The following is an 11,076-nucleotide window of genomic DNA, read 5'->3' as shown; positions in this document are numbered from 1 at the left end:
TCGATGAATATACATTTAGGCTATTCTTGGACGACAACAAATACTTTTCTTTTCCTCTTGTCAAATACCAACAAAAAGTAAAACTTTTCTTGCAACACAAACTACCCATCATGTATTTACTCCACGTCGTTCAAGAATCAATCCTTTGAATATACTTGTCAACATCCCCAATATATTTTTGTAAAAATACTGCAATTAATGGTGATCAAACAGAAATTAATTACACTACACATTTTACAAACGCCTAGTAATACGTTTCTATATTCGAATTGATGAGGAGGACCACTAAACAAGTATAACTTCTGTAAAGTCATTTTTATGTTTTGTTTTGTCAAAAAACTTCTGTAAAGTCATGGGTAAGAATTGATAACAAGTATTTAAAACATTCATAAAATTCTTTACTGTAAACAACGAAACGTGAGAAACCAATAATAATACCATTTCTTTTCAAACGTAACCAGTGCGTATAAACCTAATTAATTCATCGGTTTATACTCTTTATACATATAACTACATATTGTATCTTCCTCCCAAAGAAAAACAAAAACAAAAACAAAAAAGAAACAGAGAAAAAGCAAAACCAAACCCACGCTTAATGTTGATTTCACCTTCCACCCCAACAAACCAGCGCCACTCCGTATCACTCCACAAGTTTTGAAACAAAAGAAAAAAAATAAAAATTATATACACAAAGACTGGTGTATACACATTCACATCTATCTCTCTCTCTCTTTCGGCAAATGAAACGTGTTTGAACATTCTCCACGGTGGTTATTTCTCAGATTAGGGCGAATTACGATCACTTCACGCCGCCGTCATGTACGTTGCCAAAAGAATCTCCGACGTCGATCGTCGTCTTCTCCTCCTCCTCATAATACCTTCTCTCTCCCTCCTCCTCTTAATCTCTTTCTCTTCTCTCACCCTTGATCCTTTCCCAACTCTTGCCCCTCTTCGTAACCTAATCTACACTCGTACCCTAACCGTCACAACCGAAACCTCTGATTTCACCGTCGAATTATCCGATTCGAACCTTGAAGACGTAAACCAACGGCGGAGGAGGAAGAGGGAGGAGTTGGTGAATTCTAAGATCGCCGTGTGTTTGGTAGGAGGAGCAAGGCGGTTCGAGCTAACCGGACCATCGATTATGGAGAAGATCTTGAGGGTTTATCCTAATGCGGAATTGTTTCTTAATAGTCCTCTCGATAAAAACTCGTTTAAACTTCGGTTCCTTAAGGACGCACCGAGGCTCGCTTGGGTTCGTATCTTTGAGCCTAAGCCGATTAATGAGACTGAGCCGATGGTTCGAGTCCTCACACCCATGAATTCGCCTAATGGCATTAAGGTAATTTAGATCATCAAACTCTTTTAATTTATTTACCATTGAATTTAGTCATGAAAGTTATCAACTCTTATAACTAGCTTACCTTTTTAAAAAAAAATTTCACTAACTTTGAATTAATTAATGGAATTTAAATTCGGAAATATAGAATTATGGATAAGAAAAGTGGTCGAGAGGGGGTCCGTTTAGTTGGAGAGGTTTAGGGTTGGTGCAACCGTTTCTTGATCTGTACGTTACTCATGTGAAGGATTTTTTGTTTGATGATGGGTTTGGTATTGGTGGCATCATCAATTCTCATCCTATATAATACTCCTATATTCTTTTTCTATCTCGTTAGTTTATACTAACTTAATTGCGGTCAAAAATGGCGTTTCAAAAGACAAAACGGATGACATTAATTATGTTATGGTTGTGATATTATTTAATTGTTGACTACACTTGTGATGTATGGGTTAATGCATCTTTCTTGATTCGGATTCTATAGTTAGTATGAGGTTGAAAATTCAAATGATGATTTCTTGGAAATTTCCATTATCTAGCAACTCGCAATGTTGTAGTCCTCCTAGTCCGAGATTGAAAATTGACCCCTTACCTTTTCGGGACCCATGTTTCCACATAAAGAAGATATTGATTAAGTTGACAGCTTGTGATTTACATATATGGGGCTGTAAATATAACTCGCATCCTGTTCTATTTGGCATTTTTTAAGTTATGGTAATACTTTTTTTGTGAATGGTTAATGCGTGACATGATGATGTTAATGTGTGGCGTGATGATGTGAATCCGGAGGCTTTTTAGTGTATTGTGGTTATAAACGTGTACCTAGTATATATAATTAGATATTTATATTTAAAAAATTTCTCACTTGAAAATAATAATGGTTATAAACGTGACTCGTATATTATTTTTTTAGAAAATCTGATTCCGGTATATATAATACATACACGAATTACAAAATATTTGTTTAGCATCTGGTAGTTTGCTCTTTTTTAATGGATTTTTTCTCATCTATTTGGTTCTTCTTGGTGTCAATGACAGGGCTTGTTACAGTACTTTAACCTCGTAGAAGGCTGTATCACCATGATTAAGGCATACCAAAACGAGAATAACTTCACATACGACTGGATAGTCCGTACCCGTGTTGATGGTTACTGGTCTGACCCGCTCGAACCAGATTACTTCATACCAGGTAAGTACCTAGTCCCACCTGGATCCTCCTACGGTGGCCTCAATGACCGCTTCGGTGTCGGCGATCTCAACACCTCAACGGTAGCTCTCTCTCGCCTTTCCCTAATTCCAGACCTCGACTCAGCCGGGTTAATTCATCTCAACTCCGAGTCCGCCTTCAAGGCTCAGCTCACAACTCACCGTGTCCCTTACGTCACTAGACCTCTCCCTTTCTGCATCATGACTGATCGGACCTACGATTTCCCTCCTTCTAACTACGGAGTTCCCGTGGTGGCACTTTCTAGCCGAGGACCGCTGAGTGGTGCCAAGTGTCGTCCTTGCACGGTGGCGTGCAACAGCTCATGCGTGGCGGAAGTGATGGGAAAACTGAACAGAGAGTGGAGCTGGACGGAGTGGGAAAACGAGACGGTGGAGCTGTGCGACGCACACGGGGAATGGGAGAAAGGTTGGGAAAAGATTTTCGACGAGACAGCCGGAGAAAAACTCGCACGTGCGAGGAAACGAGTCGGAGGTTTGGATTCGAGGAGATGTGTGGAAGAGTTTGAAAATATGAGAGGAGTGGCCGTTAAATGGGAAGCGCCCGCCTCCGAACAGATTTGCACGTTAGGCTTACGGCCCAACTAGAACATATCGGGCTTTAGGCCCAACTTAATTCACTAACAAAAATTTTCCTTTCTTTTCTAATGTTTTTCATTTTTTGTTTGGTTTGAGAAATAGTATTTCAACAATAAAATGAAAAACAAAGCAAACTATGGAAGTGGAATTCAATTAGCGTACATTGATATTTGAGCTGAACCAAAATCTTCCTTTTCTGTATTCAGTGGGAAACAGAATATATCAAAATAGATAAATATGGAGAGAGGCTCTTTCTATAGATGTAATCTATACCACATGGAGGAAGCACCAAATCTATTCGTAACTTGAACCTGTTACAGGATTCGATATCTTCCACTAGTGCAGATTTGCATACAGCTTTTTACGCTTCATTACATGTACAAACTCTCTAACGAATTAAATGATTTTTACTACTGAAGTTTTTTCCTATGGGTTTGGAAGACGGGCCAACCAAGTTATATACATCGATATATCTATATATAACTAAGTTATCTAACAGCTCATCACGTGACCTTGCATTTGGCAGATGGGTTGGAATCTCGGCACATCACGCGAGGAAAAGATACGATTGCGAATATACTATATACCTTAGCCGTACGTCTACTATTTTCATCAAGCATGTATTATGTTTTGGTTTCAGTTAGCTTATTTCATACCACCTCCGTTTAATTTTTTTCAATATGAATTTTTTGATTAAATTTTCAGTTTTATCTATACTACTATCTATATGTGTGAAAACTGAAAAATAACGTTAAAACGACAATGAACATAACCCCTTCAATGAAAACAAAGTTTTTCTGAAGATAAAAATTAATGCGTTCAGTACATGCAATTATGCAAAGTAAACATGCTAGCTAAACCATGAAAATACCGAACGAATAGAACTTCAGTTGAAAACGATGGATCTTCGTAAATGTATACTAGCAAAACTGAATTGTCGGGCAAGCTCTCAACATCCAGTTAGTCAAGTATATTAATGGTATATTCTCCAAATAAAGACATATATCATTATTATTCATAACCATCAATCTCAATTTCACCACACAAAAAGAAATATATAAGTAATCAATATAACTGAAAACATGATCATGTGGATCTAAAACACTTGAATCGAGAGTTATCTCGGAAATCCGATCACAGAGTCTGTGGCTCCTCACATTTCATTTCAAAGTTAGTTGCAATTAAATCCAGATATCAAGTCACATGCTTTTAAAAAAATCTATTAGCGTTAAGTAAGGTACCCTTGATGATGTTTGTGGATCTACGCCGAATTACTCATTTTAAAAGTCCACACGCTTGCACTACCTAATTATCTAATGCTTATTTTAAGTAAAATATCGATTTAAGGGATAGTTCAGATTATATAATTACATCTCTCTTTTTTCGTGATCGTGGTAGGACAAAGTGAAGTGTCGTAAACAAGAAAACCGTGATTTTTGATCCTTTGATGCATAGTTGGAGTTGCCGTTCTCTGACACGTACCAGCTCACCCCTCGTGCTTTGTTAATTACTAGACACATAATCTTAAGTGTAACAGTTTATTAGTATAAAAGACCGGAAATTAATATATAGACTATCATATATATATGTACATTCTAAGAATACAATATAGTACTATAACAACAAACACCAAAACAAAACCAAAAAAAAAAAAGCGAAATAGTATATTATTTGATAGTACACTGTAAGAATACGATTGAAAAACGTTTTCATGTTACTGGATTGGACGTAAAAAAAATTTGAGTTTTGTTTGCTGTATTATTCATTAATCATTACCTTAAATACTGACTGTCGTAGCTATATATTTACCTTTTTGACCGCCTGACTGTCGTAGATATATACCCCAATATATGTGATCATTTTCAGCCGCTGATAAGTTAACTGCAGAATACATAGGCCGGGTACCAGTAATTTAAGATTTGTTGAATGATTTTGAGGAGAACGCCGTTGGATTATCTTTTTAAAAATTTCAATGGACTCATTACTGTTTATCGTTTTATAACTTTATCCGCGTAATTATACGTTCATTGATATATAAAAAAATTATTTGGACGAACCAATTCGCCGAATGTAGAAAATATTTTTGATTAGACTTAAGACCGATCTATATTCTTCATATTAATTAATCAATTCATGTTGATGATCGTTCATATCCATGTGAAAACAAATCTGTCTTAACGCGTCTAAACCCCTACCAAATAAGTTTATTGAAGACTCAAGTATGATTATTTAAATAGTTATATAACTTATAACTTATGTCATAATACGATACTACCGAGTGTGAATTACTCTATTTGTTCTAGTTCTAGCTAGGGTGGCCAACCCACGTGTGTCCCCTCTCCGCTTGAAATGGAACATTTGTTATGTCTCTTAACTCGTTAAATCTGATTAATATATTCATCATTCACGTTATAGTATCTCAAATACTCCTAGAATAGTAAGTAGATAACTATTACGTACAAACGATATCTAGCTCCTTTAACCTTATTAGAATCTATATGTAGGTATGTACATATTAACTTTGAGTTTCTTTTCTTGTTCGGCAACGACATATAGTATTGAGTTTGGCTCTCTACTTTATATATAACATGTTAAGTTGTTCAAACGTCCAGGTAATAATCAAATAGTCTAGTAAATGTAAGTGTAGAACACATAGGTGTACTAGCTATCGTGTATAATTTGAAGAATTATTAAAATAGGTTACAAGTGTATATCTGAAACGAACTAAATAAAAATATAGTTGGGAAATAACAAAGCAATTATTCTCAAAAAAAGTAGCTAGCGAACTCATCCCACGTGCACATCATCTCAATACTTCAATTGCCCGAAACCCCACTCTCACCGCACCTCACCGGTGTATATATATAAACTCTCCCTTCTTATTCCTCTTTCATCATTTCAAAACTCAAAGCACCCTTCTCTCTCTCTTCTCTTCTCTATCTATCTCTCCTCAGAGAATGGTTGGAGTTTTCCGGCGATCACTCTCATTCCCTAACAAACCTTGCGGCCGTTCATCTCCACCTTCAAAGCCACGTGTCTCTCACCACACAAGATCCATCAGTCTACCCTGTCGATCTCATCCCTTAATCTCCCACGTCAACCACGAGATCTCCCAGCTCAAATCTTGGTTCTCCTTCTCCGGAGAATCTAACCGCCGCACCACCCCCTGGATCACCGACGGTCTCACCCTCCTCAAAGACGTTCAAGAAACGCTCGCCGATATACTCCAGCTCCCCCAATCCCAAGAATCTATACGTAACCGTCCCGTCTTCTTCGAGAATCTTTTAGAAGACCTTCTCCGGTTCGTCGACGCTTACGGTATCTTCCGCACGTCGATCCTCTGCCTCCGTGAGCACCAGTCTGCCGCTCAAGTCGCTCTCCGTAAAAAAGACGACGAGAAAATCGCATCGTACCTAAAATCTCGCCGGTCTCTCGCGCGAGATATCGCGAAGCTGACGTCGTCGATCCGCGAGCCGAAGACGAAACACCAGCACTTCTGCCACGTGGACAGCGTGAACGGGACGTACGGTGACGCAGAGCTAGCGTCAGTTATAAGTGACGTCATCGAAGTCACCGTTTTGGTTTCCGTTGCTCTTTTTAACGGCGTTTACTTCTCTCTACGTTCCACTAAAACGACGCCGTTTATGGGGTTCTTGAAACGGTCCGAGAAAAAAGAGAAACTAGACGAAGGCATCGAGGAGCTGAAGCAAGTCGAGGAGAAGAGTTTGGTTGGTCTAAACAAGAAGAAGAACGAGGAAGTAAAGAGTTTGATGAAGAAGATGATGGAGTTGGAGAATTCGATCCGTGAAATCGAATGCGAAAGTGAGAAAGTGTTTAGGGGTTTGATTAGCACTCGTGTCTCATTGCTTAATGCCCTAACACATTAACTAAATTATCACTCATCTCATTCTTTATTTTTTCCCTGTCTATTTACGTTTTTGTCACATTATTTTTATTATTTTTACGAGTTAAATACATGAAAGAAAATAGAAAAAAAAACAAATAAATAAAAGATACTTTACATTTCCTTGTGTTTATAAATCGAGAATGAGATGAGGGTGATAATCTCCCTTTTAAAAGTGAACTTTCTAATAGCGACTTCTTCATAAATCAGCGAGACTAAATAGCTAGAGCAAAATAAAATAAAAACTGAATGAACCATAAATTGTGGTAGAAATATTTGTATATGCCTATATTTTGGTGACGTTTTTTGTTTGAAACAATAATTTTTTCCAAAAAACATAAACAATAATATTCTTAAACCTTAAAAAATAACCAACCCAAAGTATAAACGAATCGTGATTCATTACCGTATTACCAAATTTTACTGCCTTTATGTTGTTTTTATGTTATAGAACCATACCAAATTTTAATCTTAGATTTAGTTGCTTCAAAACCTCATACCATCTTGATGATTATCATAATTTATTTCTTTTTTTTTTTTTTTTCTCAGAAAATAAATAATGGGTTGCGCGTTAAGAAACTAAGGTCCACTTTTTTCACAAGCCATCCCATGCCATTGGCCATGCATTATCATTTATTTGGCAGACAACAAAACATTAAACATAAGAACAGAAACAGCGTGCGTGAACAAATTCAGTTGACACATATATTTGCCGGAAATAATTGAGAGAAATTTTAATTATAGGTCATAAGAAGACATATCACTTGTAAGGTTTTCACGTTGATGGATTCGTTCTAATATTTTGTGGTCTAACTCTCGTTACTCTCCCCTAAGTTTTAATTAGTGATAACCCAGAATGCCACCACATGGTTTGTTAGGGATGCTTTTCAATTATCATCTTGATCTGATTCGGATTAAGACTTAATTATTTGACTAACACCGTATTAAAACGTGGGGTTTGCTGGAAAACAAACCGTAGTGTATAGTGCTATTAATTAATTTAACAATTAGGATCTTTCCCCTTTTAGCGGCGGTACGTATTGGTGGCGCTCAAGACCGGTTCGACCTGTGAAATCAATATAACCGGACTAATCAATAACTCATAAGCCATAAGATACTAAATCCGGTTGGGCTATATATAATTGGGTTGGTTGCTTTGAAATGCAACTTGCGTGAATTATTGTTATTTGATAGAAAGCTTTACTAAGTTTGGAATAATAATATTACAACGAGGCAAAAAAAATTGCCAACTCGGATTTGGTCATGACTTCAACCCAACTCCCAACAAAGAAGATAACACAGATGGAAAAGGGATATTGGTCTTCATTGAATGATTAGCGTTTGATTAGTTTAGGACCTAATTAAAAGTTAAATAGCACAATTTAGAGAAGAGATCATTATTAGAACATGAAGTTTACATGTTCCTAATATTGAAGGTCTTCAAATATCTTACCCAATTATTGGTCACTATTTGTTATACATCAATTATGTACGTATAGTTGGTTATTTTTGTCAATATGTATATAGTTGGTTTTAGTTTAAATGTTAGGTTTCATCCGTTATATCAAGTGAATGTTTTACTTGTATATATAATTCTCTTGGGGAATTTAATTTTAGTACGTGTCGACATGCCAAATAGAAAACGGTTTATAAAAACAATATACACCGCATTTAAACCATGTATTACAAAACTTTCTTTTTTAATTGGGGTTTTGATTTACAATTCCACAAAACTACACAATCAGAACCTAATTAACCGTAGAATAAACCAGTTAACTAGAAACTAAGCTAGAGATGTTATAGGTTATGGTTACCAATTATTTCAGGGTAAGTCAGATAGATTGAAAAGTTTTGGTTGGTGAAAGAGCATTTATCGTTGATTTAAGTCTAACTGAAAGTGTTAACAGTTGATGGCAGAACAAATTAAGACACAGTTTTTTTAAACTTTGTGTGGTTAGACGATGTGAAATACTGAAATTTAATTTGTTGAGAATCTATAAAGAAGTTAAAATTTTATTGCGTGGTTTGGAATTTGATGTGATCATTTAGGAAGTTGTATATCGATAACTCAAATATATATATATGTGATGTTTTAGAAAGTCAAAATTTACAGTAACGTTTAATGGTGTGGTTAGAATTTAAAATATTTAACTTTATGGGGCGTATATAGAAAATTAGAAATCCTTTACTAATTCATAAGTATATATTGATCAGCTTGTGTATGATTACAAGCAATGGTTCATTTCACGCCTTAAGAATATGTATGATTGAATGCAAATGGTTAATTTCACGTCTTGCATATAGCATACATGTCCCTCATGTTTTGAAGACTTTCCTGATTATTATACAATGTCACGCATGCCATTGAAGACTTTCCCTAACGAAAGGCCTTGCAATGTGGCCGTATTTTTAAATAGGCCCGTTTTAGCCCAATAATTAATTGTAGAAAGAGGCCTGTTTTGGCCCAACAGGTTTGTGTAAGTCGGCAGATGTGATATTTTTAACCCTCAGACTTACACCAGTCTCTCCATTTATTTTGCTCAACAACAATTTGTTTTTGTTTCCCGTCTCTCTTTCTCTGTCCGATACGAGAAATTTTCTTTTAGGGTTCTCTTCTATCTCTCGCTTTGATTACAATTAGAGTTGGAACCCACATAGATCGAGGTGTCTTAGGCGTGATATCTGAAACCTAGATTCGATTCATTCACAACTTTTATCGAAGATGGAAAGACAAGTAATGGCTTCGAGAATCGTGCAACGGAAAGATGACTACTTGCCAAGCAAGCAAGTTTCGGATGAATCGTCTGAGGAACTTGAAAAGAGCTGTTTGACAGAAGAAGAAGATCAAGATGCCTGTTTGTCTGATGATGCTAGTCATAACATTAAGAAGAGGATAAGGGAAGCTACGACGACTTGTGAATCGATGAAGAGAAAGAAGCGTATGCCAAGCAAAGACTCTGGGTACCAGACGTTGTTTCATGATGATGACTGGCTTTTTGGCAACACTTATCTCCCAAAGAATGTTACCAATAATAAAGCAGCTATCAAGAACGATCAAGACATGACGATGAAGATGTTGCTGCAGATACCACCATCGGGATATTCCTTGTTTCCTAGGGCTCAGTTTTTGCCTCAAATCAATATTTTTGCATTACCTTATACAGTTCCGTTTTAAGTCTGCAAAACGATTTCTTCTTTTTCAGATTGAACCTGAGCCTGTTTATTCAGATATTAACTCATAAGTTGTCTCTATGTTGTCGACTTGGTATGGACAAGAGTTTTCTTTTTGTAAAATTTCCTTTTCCTTGTATAACCCTTTTCGTAAAATTTCCTTTTCCTTGTATAACCTTTTCCTTTTGTTTAAATAATTTTTCCTATATAGGTCAAGAGAAATAGGAGAACAATTTGTATACTCTGATCGTTTTTACACTCTTCTTCCGAATTAATTTTGCCAACCATTCTCAAAAAAAAAAAAAAAAAAAAAAATTATTGACTACAAGACTAATACATTAGTAAGGGAGACATGAATACAATAGTAATAGGATTTTATAAGTAATAATGCTTTGGTATGCGATAACGTTGTAAACACATCTAGGCTGTCACAAAACCAACTTCGTTGATGGTTTTGTTTAATAAGTCTTCTCCGTTCGTGCACATTCCCAACTTTTCCCCTATTGGACAAATATAATATTACATGTATGCGTGTATATATTATATAAAAATGGTACTTGGACATTTCTTGACATATGAAATCTCCAAGGATGCAATATAATAAAGGTTGCTGAGATTTCGAGAGCGACGTCGCAGCCAACAGTTCTTGTTTCTTGTTGGTTTCATATTTCCGCAGCCCACATATCCAAGGTTACCGCAAATGCAAAAGTAGTCCAACAACTGAAATTTGGATATTAAACCATTTCTAGTTTTTTTTTTTCTTTTCCGTCTCAAGATTTGTTATTGTTTTGTTTGTTTAACTATATAACATTGAGCCCCAAGGAAAAAAAATGCTTATCATGTTGATAAATCTTATACA

General features: G+C 36.1%; 3 protein-coding genes across 3 annotated transcripts; all 3 read left to right on the top strand.

Annotated features, from left to right (window-relative positions):
* Positions 1-344: 344 nt before the first annotated feature.
* LOC104702383 (uncharacterized) lies at positions 345-3,343 on the top strand. The gene is made up of 2 exons (XM_010418234.3): positions 345-1,342; positions 2,378-3,343. Exons 1-2 carry the CDS (start codon positions 818-820, stop codon positions 3,149-3,151), a joined length of 1,299 nt encoding a protein of 432 aa, XP_010416536.1. The 5' UTR covers positions 345-817; the 3' UTR covers positions 3,152-3,343.
* Positions 3,344-5,993: 2,650 nt separating this feature from the next.
* On the top strand, positions 5,994-7,165 carry LOC104702382 (uncharacterized). Its single transcript, XM_010418233.2, has one exon. The coding sequence runs from the start codon at positions 6,100-6,102 to the stop codon at positions 7,027-7,029; it is 930 nt and encodes a 309-aa protein (XP_010416535.1). The 5' UTR covers positions 5,994-6,099; the 3' UTR covers positions 7,030-7,165.
* A 2,432-nt stretch (positions 7,166-9,597) lies between these two features.
* On the top strand, positions 9,598-10,392 carry LOC104702381 (uncharacterized). Its single transcript, XM_010418232.2, has one exon. The coding sequence runs from the start codon at positions 9,769-9,771 to the stop codon at positions 10,219-10,221; it is 453 nt and encodes a 150-aa protein (XP_010416534.1). The 5' UTR covers positions 9,598-9,768; the 3' UTR covers positions 10,222-10,392.
* Positions 10,393-11,076: the final 684 nt, after the last annotated feature.

This window comes from Camelina sativa, chromosome 7, assembly GCF_030686135.1.
Source record: "Camelina sativa cultivar CO46 ecotype springtype chromosome 7, ASM3068613v1".
Classification (NCBI taxonomy): Eukaryota; Viridiplantae; Streptophyta; class Magnoliopsida; order Brassicales; family Brassicaceae; genus Camelina; species Camelina sativa.
Note: the sequence above shows the minus strand (reverse complement) of the source record. Positions and strands in the feature narration are given on the sequence as shown.